Here is a 13563-nt window from a genome sequence, read left to right as displayed (position 1 = left end):
TCTTTTGTTAACCATGTCCACTCTGGGCTGCGTTGCTTGCAGTGTAGTGGTCCATAGTCCAGTTCAACAATTTGCCTAACTAGGCCTTATCCTCCTGTGAAAGCAGCTTTTCTACTATAGTACTTGGGGGTGCTTCCACCCTGAATTGGGGTGCTTCCACCCTGAATATCTAATCTCGCTTATTTCATATACCTATGTGTTGGGCACCTTTGCGCCTGTTCCTGTTTAGGGTCTTTCCCCCTCCCTGTCTGTTTCCCCCTTCCTATTTTGGGGTGCCTTTGTACCTCCCTATTCCTGCCTCCTTGCACCTCCCTATTCTTGGAGTGCCTTTGCACCCCCCCATTCTTGGGGTGGCAATCTGGTTTACCCAAACTCGGGTGTGAGTATTTTATGGCTTTGTATTTTTTTACGCCTTGTTAACCCATTGATGTAAGCCTGGGGCATTCCTCAGCTTATCCCCCACAGTGCACACAAGCAGGGGAGGGGCAGAGAAAGAGGGAAAGAGAATCCCAAGCAGGCTGTGTGCTCTCAGTGCAGAGCTTCTGACATAGGGCTCAGTCTCACAGACTGTGAGATTATGATTTGAACTGATATCAAGAGTCAGATGCCTAAGTGACTGAGCCACCCAGGAGCTCCCAAAATAGCATTTTTATATTGTGAACTTTTTTGTTGTGGGACTTACTTGATTTTTTGTTGGTTAAGTTTTCTAAGTTTTATAGTCAGTAAGTAATACCAGCCTTGGTGTTATATATTACTGGTAGAATTACTGTGAAAGTGGAACCATTTGATTTAAATCTAATATAGAAAACATTAGTCATAAACTACTAAAATCTGCTTTTTTGTGTGCTTTGGAGAAATGACTGATTCTAGAACAGGGAAAATACAACATGAGCAGAGATTAAGTGCTTAAGCAAACAGATTCTGAAAGGCTAAAGCTGGAATAATTTTAGCAACAAAATGATAGTGTTTAATTTTAACCCAAAGATTAGAAAAATATCCATGAGTCCATACGGATATAAACAAATGGAGCTGAAAGGACAGATCTTTCTTACAGAATTTGAAATCATAAATGTGGATTCTCCCCTTTCTGAGCAGTAGCACTTAATTGTCCTCTCTTTGAATGGGGAGTAGACTTAGTGACTCACCTTTTTTTCTTTAATTTTTAAAAAAAAAATTATTAATTTTTGAGAAACAGAGAGTGAGTGGGGGAGGGGCAGAGAGAGAGAGAGGGAGACACAGAATTGGAAGCAGGCTCCAGACTCTGAGCTGTCAGCACAGAGCCCTTTGCGGGTCTCCGACTCCTGAACTGTGAGGTCAAGACCTAAGCTGAAGTTGGATGCTTAACCGACTGAGCCACCCAGGCGCCCCCAACTTAATGACTCATCTTAAAAGCTGAGTACATGTGTGCTGGGCAGAAAAGAGGACTATATTGAGCATTTTAGACACAGTATAAATGCATTGACATAGCAAGACATGTTCTTCAGTTTATTTTATGAAGACAGAGATATGCTTGGTTACATTATTTGGACTTCATCCTATAGTCGGTGGTTCAAACATTGGAAGATATAATCATCACCTAGGAAGCTTTCCTGTAAACACAGTTTTACAATATGACATGGAGGTGGATCTTGAAATAAGATACTGAGAAGCAATCTAGGTTAGAGAAAGAGGTCAGATGCCATTAAAAAAACAAAGAGAGACTTGAGAAAGTTCATTGGAAATTCATAGGTTGGTCATGACTTTGAAGTACCTTTGGAGGAATACATTACGCGAGAGACCATGTTGCAGTGGATTGAGAAGTGAATAGGAATGGGGTCTGTAAAATGAACAAGTCAGGAGATGATAGATGTTTGAGAGGATGTGGAGAAATGGGAACCCTCTTGCACTGTTGGTGGGAATGAAAACCGGTGCAGCCACTCTGGAAAACAGTGTGGAGGTTCCTCAAAAAATTAAAAATAGATCTACCCTATGACCCAACGATAACACTGCTAGGAATTTACCCAAGGGATAAGGAGTGCTGAGGCACAGGGACACTTGTACCCCAGTGTTTATAGGAGCACTTTCATCAATAGCCAAATTATGGAAAGAGCCTAAATGCCCATCAACTGATGAATGGATAAAGAAGTTGTGGTTTATATATACAATGGAATACTACTTGTCAATGAGAAAGAATGAAATATGGGCTTTGTAGCAACGTGGATGGAACTAGGGAGTATTATGCGAAGTGAAATAAGGTAGAGAAAGACAGATACCATATGTTTTCATTCATATGTGGATCCTGAGAAACTTAACAGAAGACCATGGGGGAGGGGAAGAGGGGAAAAAAATAAAAGTTACAGAGGGGGAAGGAGGCAAACCATAAGAGACTCTTAAATACTGAAAACATACTGAGACTCTTAAAACTGAGGGTTGATGGGGGTTGGGGGAGAGAGGAAAGTGGGTGATGGGCATTGAGGAGGGCACCTGTTGGGATGAGCACTGGCTGTTGTATGGAAACCAATTTGACAATAAATTTTATATATATAGGAATGGGATGTGTAGAGGAAATCAAGACTTATTATTGGTGAGAAGGAGGGAGATCAAGGAAGGTGGAAGTTAAGCAGGGAAGACAAGGCGAAAGGAAGGCTATTTGAAGATGAAAACTATGTGTTTATACACTGGGAAGATCCTAGTGGAAGAAGTGAAGACACTTAGGAAACAAGATGAGTAACTACTGAAGTAGAATGCTCCAGAGGAGTAGAGTGATGGACTAAATATTTTTATGCAAGTGTCTATTTCGACATGAGTGATACTGCCTCCTCATAGATAAGCAGTAAGAAAGGTTGGTGGCGTATATAAACTTGGAACGTCATTGTATTGAGCAGGAAGTTGAGGTTTATTTCTGTGGCTTCCGGTTTTGTCTTTGATGAGGGAAACGGAGTTTTATGCTGGTACTGAGTAAGTTGAAATGTTAAGGACCTTGAAATATGTGTTTAGGCATTGGAATGGTCACTGTGATAAAAAGAGAATGGAGTAAATTTGCGACAGTTGAAAATCTTACCAAACAAATCAAATACAGTAATATGTTAAAAAGGTAGCGTATCATGATCAAGTGGATAGAGCTTTTCAAGGAATTCATGGTTGGTTTGACATTAAATAATTTACCATACTATAAACTGAAATAGAAAAATCGTAAGATTATCTTAATTGATGTTAAAATACAACATGAAAAAATTCAACACTCAATCACTCAGGATGAAAACAAGGCATCTATGGAAAATTAGAACAGTTAACACCATACTTAATGCTGAAAGACTATATCCTTCTACCTAAGGTGAAGAACAGGATAAAGATGTTCATTCTCAACACTTCCATAAAACATTGTAGTGGAAATCCTGGCCAGTATAAACAGGCAAGAAAAAGAAAGAAAAGGCATCCAGATTAGGAAGGAAGAAGTAAAACTATTTGCAGATCTCTTGTTCATCTATATAGAAAATATAATAGGAGAAGTATACCTTGTTAATAGTTTGGAAGATTTGATGTTACTGTGATTTGAATTCTCTCAAAATGGATCTGTAGATGCAATGCAATTCCAGTAAAAATCCCAGCAGGTTGTTTTTATGGAATTGAACAGGTGATTCTGAAAGGTATAGAGAAATATAAAAGCCTAGAATGACAAAAACAACTTTGAAAAAGGGCAATAAGTTTGGATAGCTAACATCACTTAATTTGAAGACTTAATCGAAAACCACCATAATCATAAGTGTGATACTGACATAAAGGAAGGCAGGTAGAACAGGACAGAACAGTGTCCAGAAATAAACCCACCCATATATAGATTACTGATTTTTCAAAAAGATAAAATGGTAATGTAGTGCTGAAAGGATAGTCTGTTAAAGAAATGCTGTGTAAATAAGAAAAAACTTTAATCCGTACCTCATACTATATTTTAAAAAATTAATTCAAAAGGGAACATAAGCTTAAATGCAAAACTGAAAGTATAAAACCTTCAGAGAAAAAAAAAACTCTTGTGTTTTTGGCTTTGTCAAAGATTTCTCAGATAAAACAGTAATTTCAAGATCCATAAAAGAACTAACTCATAAATTAGAGTTCATAAAAAGGCAAAACTTCTGCTCTTTAAAAGACACCCTACAAAGAATGAAAAGACTAGCCAGAGACAGAGAAAATCCTGCCAGACATTTATCTGATAAGTGAGTGGTATGTCCAAACTCATAAAAGCTAACAATAAGAGGAAAAGACAGTTAAAACCTTGAAAAAAGATGTGAACAGTTCATGACAGAAGGTAGATGTATGGATGGCAAAAAGCGGATGAAAAAGTGCTCAACAACATTAGCTATTAGAAAATGCAAATTCAAACTAAATGAGATAGCATTATATACCTATAAGAATGACTAAAATTTAAAGGGTTGACTATACCAAGTGTTGGTGAGATGTGTGGAAGAACTGGAATACTCATACAGTGCCACTGTGACTATAAAACGGAATAACCTCTCTGGAAAACAGTTTGGCAATTTGTTAAAAAATTAAAACGTATACCTTTTAGGTGACCTATCTGTTCTACTTTTAGATAGTTACCCAAGAGAAAAGGAAATTTACGTTCATGTGAAGATTTATACATGAATGTTAATAGCAGCTTTATTTGTCATAGTAAAAAACTAGATTTAACTTAAAAGTCCATCAGTAGTTGAATGAATAAACAAACTGTGGTCTATCTATACAGTGGAATACTACTCAGTGAAGAGTAATGAACTCGATACATGCAACAACACAAATGAATCTCAGAATAATTGGGCGGAGTAAAAGAAAGCAGACAAAAAAGTATATTCTGTATGATCCCATTTATGTAAAATTGTAAAATATGAAAACTGTAGTGACAGTAAACAGTGAGTTAAATGAAGACGGAGAGATTATCCAGGTGCACAAGGAGACTTTTGGAAAATACTCATTATTTTGTTGATGTAGATTCGTGGGTATATCTTATGTCAAACCTTATCAAAATGTGTATTTAAAGTATTTGCTGTTTGTTGTATGTTAATTATAACTCAAACTGTTTAATAATTGAAAAGAAAACAAAATTTTTTTGCCATGATGTTTGTGGTACAGTTGAAAAGTGAAAGGAACAAAAATGAGGTTGGAGTTACAGTGTCCTCATTGAGTATTGGAAAAAGGGTTCACGTACATTATTATGATAGTCTTTAGTGGTTGCCAGTGGTATTTTAAATATTTTAAAAAAAATATTTTTAAAAATATTTTTATTTCTTAATGTTTAAATGTCTTTGTTCATGTGAATATAAAAGTACTGAGAAAAATGACATTTTCCTCTTTTTTCTCTTCTCCCCTCCCCCCCCCCTTTTTTTTTTTTAAAGGAGTGACAGTTCATTCAGATTCTTTGTATTCTTCTTCGTCTATATTTGTCAGTTTGCTGTTCATGTACTCCAAGCTGCAGGATTTCATAATTGGGGCAACTGGTAAGCCATTTACTTTAATTATTCTAGTTTTAATCTGTTTGTGTAGTACCTCTTTGGCTTCCTAAAAATAGTTAACATAGAAAAGCCAGATTATCAAAAGTAAAAATAGTAAAAAATGCAATTTAAAAAATGTCTAAGGCATAACCTTTGGGCAAACCATTCTATATGAAAATTAGGTTGCCATCTTTTTTTTTTTTTTTTTTTTTCAAGAAACAAACTTTTTTTTTTTTTAAGTTGTTTGTTTATTTAGAGAGTGAGCAGGGGAGGGGGAGAGAGAGAGAGGGAGGGAGGGAGGGAGGGAGGGAGGGAGAACTCCAAGTAGGCTCTACACTGTTAGCTTGGAGTCCATTGTGGGGGTCAAACCCACACACTGTTGGAACATGACCTGAGCCGAAACCAAGAGCTGGATGCTTAACTGACTGAGCCACCCAGGCGCCCCTAGGTTGCCATTTTTAAAAACAGCATATTGTATCTAGTTTAAATGAAATGTATATATAACAGGTACTAAAAGGAAGAGTAAAAAGACTGAGGAGTGGTCAGAGCTGGGCCAAGGATTGTGGAGGGGAGAGGAAAGAACTTGTAGGATTTAAAGGAAAAGAGTACCTGTTATGTGTAAAGCACTATTTTAGGTATATAAACATATATTTCCATACAAACACATGCATGTGAACACTTGTCTTTGAAAAATGGTATCACTGCAATGCTCACTCTGGGAGACCCTCAGAAACTGAAACTATTTGGACTCAAGCTAGGAGATAATAGCAAATTTGTATCTGTGTTCATACACTTTGGAACAATCATTCCTTGAATGAAAAAGTGGGTAGAAGAGTACACATCTCTAAAATTATCCCTCCCTCTCTTGTATTTTAATTGAGTTACATACAGTTGAGTTCTTATAAACAACACCATATACAAGACAGTTTTGCTGCACTGTACATAAACTAAAATAAGCATGTAGCTGGAGTGAATTGAGGACTTAAGTTTAGTGTGCTACCACCAAATCAGAATAGAGACTGGCAATCAGACAATGATCGGTAGCTTTGTGGATCTCCTAATGGGCATGTATACAGGTAGAGAATTTTTATAGATACCTTAAATCAGTTCTTAAAAAATGTAGCATTCGTTATCATTTCTAATAGTGTGTTTAGTCTTTGGCATATGAGGGAAAGAAAATGTTCTTAAATGTTTCATTAAAAAATTCACTGTTTATGTTAACAGCACAAGTTTTTTTTTTTTATTCTTATGAAATTGAAGTAATTTGTTTAGTTTTTTTCAGCACAGATTCAGAAGAAAGTGTTAAAATTCAGCGTAACAGAATGTGTAGTGGCTAAATAGCACAGGAGACTGATAGGAAGGGGCCATACGGGATGACCTGTTTGAAGATCAACCTCATGTGATCCAGCAACTTTTTAAAAAATTAAACTGTTTATTTTGAGATAATTGCAGACTCACACAATTAGAAGAAATAAAACTCTATACCAAATTTTCCCAAGGGTAACATCTTGCAAAGCCATGGTATAATTTCGAAACAAGAATCTTGACAGTCATAAGTAGAGATAACATTTCCATCACCAGAGAATCCCTCATGTTGCCCTTTTGTAGCACATTAATTTCCCTCCTGCCCTCATCCACTTATTAACCTCAGCTATCACTAATGTGTTGTTCGTTTCTGTAATTTTGCCATTTTAAGAATGTTATTTAAATGGGGTCACTTGGGTGGCTCAGTGGTTAGGTGCCTGGCTCTAGATCTCAGCTCAGGTCTTGATCTCGGGGCTGTGAGTTCAAGCCCTGCATTGGGCTCCATGCTAGGCATGAAGCCCACTTAAAAAAAAAAAAAAAAAAAGTTGTATAAATGGCATCATGGGATAAGTAACTTCTGTCTTTTTGTGCTCAGCGTAGTTCTCTGGAGATTCATCTGGGTTATTGTGTGTATCAGTAGCAGTAGTTCTTTCTTTTTATTCCTCAGTAAAACTCTGGATGTACCGCAGTTTGTTTATCCGTTCACCAGTGAAGGACTAGACTTTTCTCATTTTAGGCTATTATAAATAAAGCCTCTACAAACATTTGTGAACAGGTTTTATGTGAACATCTGTTTTCATTTCTCTGTGATAAATATCCAAGAGTATAATTGTTGGTTCATATGGAAGTTTCATGTTTAGTGATCTTTTTAAGAAACTAACAGACTGTTTTTCAGGATGACTATACCATTTTACATTGCCACCAACAATGTATGAGTTACTCAGCTTCCACATTCTGGCCAGCATTTAGTGTTGTCACTTTTTAAAATTTTAGCTGTTTTGATAGATGGATAGTGATATCTCACTGAGGTTATAAGTTGTATTTCTCTGGTGACTCATGATGTTGAACATCTTTTCATGCGATCTTCCCCCCTCTTTATAGCCTCTTGATGAAACATCCTTTCATGTGTTTTGCCCATTTTCTAATTGAATTTTTTTTTCTAACTGTTGAACTTTGAAAGTTCTTCATATATTCTGCGTGCTAATCATTGGTTGGATATATGGTTTACAAATATTTTTTTCCATAACTAAGCAGAATTTAAAATGAACTTAAAGTAATAATGAACACCTATGCTTAAAAAGTAAAATCTGGTGGTACACACTTTAGGCTCTGGTATTTTCTATTAGGTTTGAATTTAGACTATGCCATTTATTAGCTATATGACTGAGAAAGTTACTGAATATCTCTGATTCAGATGCTTATGTGTATAATAGGGATTTAAAACAACATCTATCTATAGAGTGCCTGGGTGGCTCAGTTGGTTAAGTATCCGACTTCAGCTCAGGTCATGATCTTATGTTTTGTGAGTTCGAGCCCTGCGTCGGGCTCTGTGCTGACAACTCAGAGACTGAAGCCTGTTTCAGGTTATCTGTCTCCCTCTCTGCTCCTTCTCCACTAATGCTTTGTCTCTCAAAAATAAATAAATGTTTAAAAAAAAAACTTTTTTAAAACAGCATCTAAGGGGATTGTTGTGAGAATTAAAAGAGTTAACATGAAGAATTTGAACATTGTGTGGCTTATAAGTGCTGAATATGTGTTGGTCCTTATTTTTAAAAACCCGGCATTAACTTATTTGTCTAATCATACTCTTTTTTAAAAAAATTACTTGTTAGTGGTTGGATTTCATCCCTTACTGGTCTCAACCAAAGTATTCCTGTTGGAATTATGATGATCATCATAGCAGCACTTTTCACAGCGTCAGCGGTCATCTCACTAGTTATGTTTAAAAAGGTAAGTGACATTTTACATCTGTAAATTTTTATAGTTAATCTTATGTGCAATTCTCATTTTCCCATTTTGCTTATTATTTTTTTTAATGTTTATTTGATTTTGAGAGAGAGAGAGAGATGAGAAAGAGAGAGAGTGTGACTCAGGGAGGGGGCAGAGAGGGAGACAGAATCCGAAGCAGGCTCCAGGCTCTGAGCTGTCAGCACAAAGCCCCATGAGGGGCTCGAACTCACAAATCGTGAGATTGTGACCTGAGCCAAAGTTGGATGCTTAACTGAGACACCTAGGTGCCCCTCCCATTTTGCTCCTAATTCAGTGTAACCTCAAGCCATTTTGTTCTTCTTGTTACAAGTGTGCTCTCTGAGCATTACAATTAGAAGTTATGGATAGATAATATTGCCTCACATTTTTAACTTACTCTAAAAAGGGAATATTTTAAAATCCTGTTATTAGGGCTTTTCATGAAGAGTCAGCCTCATTTTGAAAATTTGGAATTGGGGTGCCTGGGTGGCTCAGTTGGTTAAGCATCTGACTTCAGCTCAGGTCATGATCTTGTGGTTCATGGGTTCGAGCCCTGTGTCAGGCTCTGTGCTTACAGCTCAGAGCCTGGAGTCTGCTTGGGATTCTGTGTCTCCCTCTCTCTCTGCCCCTCTCCTGCTTGTGCTCTGTCTCTCTTAATCTCTCACAATTGAATAAATGTTAAAATTTTTTTTTAATTTGGAATTAAAAAAATACATATTCTGATTTCTTTTTTTTTTTAATATAAAGCATATTTGCCTAATTGATAAATAGAAGTAAAAAAGTGTGGAATGTGCATTTTGTTTGTATTTGTAATTGAAAGACATGAAATTATGAGTATAAAGTAAGCTGATGATGGGTTTGGGCTGAGTTATAACATGAATTTTATTTTAGTGATTGCCCAATTATCTTAGCTATACTTCTTTCTGTAAAATGGCTATTTTCATAGCCTCAAAAAAATTATTACATAGAGAAATCAAAGTTATGATTTGTGTATATAAGGTTTTATTGTGTTTTATATATTTTTGATATCCTATGTGTGTCCAAACATGTAGATTGTACATCATATAGAGACCCTGGGAATAACACTTATGTTTTAAGATGATAAAGAACTTTTTGGGGAGTCTCATTTTAAAGAAGATAATTCCTTAGAACTGTTTTTTCTTAATTTTTTACTGTCTGGTAACTTAAGAAAATGTATGAGGAAAATAGAAATAACTAACTTAAGAAATAACTAATTTAAGAACACTTTTGCACTCTTGGGGCGCCTGAGCATCCAACTTCAGCTCAGGTCATGATCTTGCGTTTGTGGGTTGGAGCCCCACATCGGGTTCTGTGCCGACAGCTCAGAGCCCAGAGCCTGCTTTGGATTCTCTGTCTCCCTTTGTCTCTACCTCTCCCCTACTTGCACTCTGTCTCTCTCTCTCTCTTTCTCAAAAATAAAATCTAAAAAGTTAAAAAAAAACAAACACTTTGCACTCTTGAAATATTTTGCACATTTGCCTTTTATCCTTTTCAAAACCCTGAAGACTAGGCTGTGTTCTTTCTGTCCATATTTTGCTACTCATTTTCTCTCTTAAAAGCTGTTACTTGTTTTCTGAACTGGTCACACATACTATTGAATATTGAAACTCAGCTTTCCAAAGTTAATAAATCACGTATCCTTTTTGCAGTTATCTTTTTCCTTGAACTCTGCAGCTTTCTACGCTGCAGGTGGCCCCTCTTCCTCAGTCTGTGTAATTGTGTTCTGATTCTCCTGCCTTTGACCTATTCTTTCTCCTTCATTCCTTTGTCCAGCTCCTAAGTACATGTGTACTTAAATGCAGTCAGCTCTCTGTTCTTTGTGCTCTATAATCTTTGTCCTTGTAAATTTCAATCTCTCCAGTTTTGGGGGTCCTTTCTCTTCTCTATTCTGGGTGACCTAGAATCTTGGAGTTGGAAGACATAATGCTTTGCATAAAAATTTAGTTGCTTCCTCAGGTGACTGTTTAGAACTCCCATTGATTGGTATCATCATGTCACAGTAATGTTTCTTCTCAGAACTAGCTCTTCTTCCAGAAGCTCTGATTCATTATCAAGAAAAATTTATTAAGACCACATATTATATGATTTCATTTACCATGAAGTGTCCAAAATAGGCAAATCTTATAGAGATAGAAAGTAGATTTGTGGTTGCCTGAGGTTGGGGGTAGGGTGGAGAGGGATTGCTGATGCTTATGAAAGTTCTTTTTGGGGTGATGAAAATTTCTAAAATTAGATTGATAGATGATCTATTCACAACACTATAAATACTAAAAACCATTAAGTTCTATCCTTTAAAAGGGTAAATTGTATATTATGCAAATTTTATCTCAGTAAAGCTGTTTTTAAAAAATGAATATTTATTAAGCACCTACTGTAAATTAGGTGGTACTAAGTATTTTCTCCTATGATTCCGTTAAAATTTATGTCAACACTTTGACTGCTTTTGTCAGTGCTTTCATTACTTTTTTAGTCACTATCCTAGATAACTTTCTAAGTATCTTTTCCATCCTTTTCTTCCTTTTCATTCCCAGTCTGAGCTAGCCCAGAAATGTTTTGCAGGTCACCACACTCTCACTTCCCCCATCTTCCTCCAGTTACTGTGTGAATCTAAGAAAACCCACCCAAACAACTCTGAAGATTTTTAAAGTGGACTTGGATTGGGGAGTGGGATTTTGATGGTTGTGAGAACTAGGGCTAGTAGTGACCTTATACTGCTCCTGGATCCACACTTGCTTCTCTAGTGGAAGACCCATGTCTTAAGGATTCTGTCATCCTTAATTTTCTTGGGAACTTACTGTAGGTGTTACTCACTATGGCATCTGGGTACAAGCCACTCTATATATCTTATAATGCACATACTCTGGGTACCCAGCTTGTTAGAGTTCCTCCAGGGTGAATGTGGCTTCTAGCCTTGGAATTAGAGGAGCAAGAGCTTTGGAACCATACAATTCAGGTTGAAATTCTGGTGCCTTGACTTCAAGGTGTGTGAGCTGAGGCAGGCTTCTCTAACCATTCAGTCTCAGTGTCATCACCTGTACTCTAAGCTCCTCAGGGGCAGAGGCCTAGTCTGTGTGCTTTCAGGTTTTTTTGATCACATCTGGAATAGTGACTGGAAGTGATATATGGTGGGCACTCAGAGTATTTGTTGAATGAAGGAAGGAATGGGAATAATAACCACTTCCATAGGGTTGGAGTGAGGATTAAGTGAAACAGTGAACATAAGCTGCCCAGCACAGGGCTTCTTCAGCTAAAATTAACGACTTTTTCTGGTCTTCTTGACCCCTTTATCAGTTTATATGCAGGGTGCTCTGGTTTAGTGTCTACTTTTGTTTAGTAGGTGCCTGTATCAATCTAAAAGGATTTGGCTTATGTGGTTGTGGGAGCTTGCTGAATTAGTCCGAAATCCATAGAGTGGGCAGGCAGGAAGGGTTGGCTCCTTCCCAAATAAGTGTATTAGTATGGGAAATTGTGTAGCATATAGGTTGACTTTTTTTTTTTTTTTTTTTTTTGTTACTCATGGGTAAAGAAGTTACCAGTTTACACTTTTTATATGTGTCCACTGTCAGTCGATGCAATATAAGTTCCTAAACTTCTCTGAATCTCATATTCTTGTGAAATAGGAATTAAGATGAGATGATTTTCTGAATGTTTTATGAAGTACAATAAATGGGGATAATAAAAGCTAAACTGTAATTTGAGCTCAGATTTCATACTTGTAGTAACAAGGATTTCTCTTACTTTGGGTAGAAATTGAGATCCAATGAAAACACTTGATTTGGGGGGCACCTGGGTAGCTTACGCGGTTAAACATCCAACTCTTTCAGCTCAGGTCATGATCTCATTGTGGGTTCAAGCCCCGCATAGGGCTCTGTGCTTACAGTGTAGAGCCTGCTTGAGATTCTCTCTCTCTTCTCTTTCTCTGCCTCTCACCCCCTCATGCTTTCTCACTTTCTCTCTCTAAATAAAAAACAAAACGAACAAAACGCTTAGTTTTAAATTTTCTCTTCCACACTTGCACAAAACTGGCTGTTTCCTTTGTGTGTATGTAGCCATAGTTGCTAACCACTAGGGGTCAGGCTCCTCATAAACAGTTAATGCCCTCCAAAAGTTATTGATGCACACCATTTGACTCTAGAATTGTTGCATTTTATTATGCTATTCTGTGTTTCCAGCCCCAGCTAAACGTGCTCTGTGGTATATATTTATTCCAGTTGAATACAGTTTTGAGAATTTGGTTGGCATTCTGAAGTGTTGCATAATTGGAGTAGGTAATAATTGCTGTATCAAGTGCCCACTATGAGTGCTATGGTATCTTTGTTTCCTTGTAGTGTCATTTTATAATTGAAATTTAAAAAAATTGAAATGCAAGAATATCTGTCATTTCAAACATAAGGGAATAGTTCAGTTCTTAACTTTCAGAGATTTCTTTAATTTTCTCTTAGGTTGTTTCTAAAAGGTATTTTTTTAAGGTCTTTCTCTGTAGTAAATAAATGGAATTGAGTAATAGTTTTGGACTAAGGGGGAGGTGTTTTCAGTGGGTCAAATAATAATAAATGAATGAGTCACAGGACACTGTATATCGGGGAATCCAAAATTTTCCTTCTTGTAATTGGTATAAGAACTAGAATGGCTTAGTATGGAAGAGATAAATAGATGATACATAATTTGTACTCCTTTTGGGACCTAGTTATAAATGACTATTTTTCCCATAAAATTTAAGAAACTGTTCATAGACATTTGTGTTCACAGTAATAAACTAACAGTGATTTTTAAAGCATTTCAAAAGCAATTTAGAATAAATTTCGCT

General features: G+C 36.7%; 1 protein-coding gene across 2 annotated transcripts in view; it reads left to right on the top strand.

The window, feature by feature from the left end:
* The window catches only part of SCAMP1 (secretory carrier membrane protein 1), a 128975-nt gene that overhangs the window by 104075 nt on the left and 11337 nt on the right, over positions 1-13563 (top strand). For both annotated transcript variants that reach the window (XM_058728967.1, XM_058728977.1), the window contains 2 exons: positions 5367-5468; positions 8600-8717. In XM_058728967.1, the coding sequence (XP_058584950.1) occupies positions 5367-5468; positions 8600-8717 (220 nt within the window). The remainder of the gene's footprint in view (positions 1-5366; positions 5469-8599; positions 8718-13563) is intronic.

This window comes from Neofelis nebulosa, chromosome 1 (genome assembly GCF_028018385.1).
Source record: "Neofelis nebulosa isolate mNeoNeb1 chromosome 1, mNeoNeb1.pri, whole genome shotgun sequence".
In the NCBI taxonomy this organism is placed as follows: domain Eukaryota; kingdom Metazoa; phylum Chordata; class Mammalia; order Carnivora; family Felidae; genus Neofelis; species Neofelis nebulosa.
The sequence above is the reverse complement of the archived record's forward strand: the minus strand, read 5'-3'. Positions and strand labels throughout refer to the sequence as shown.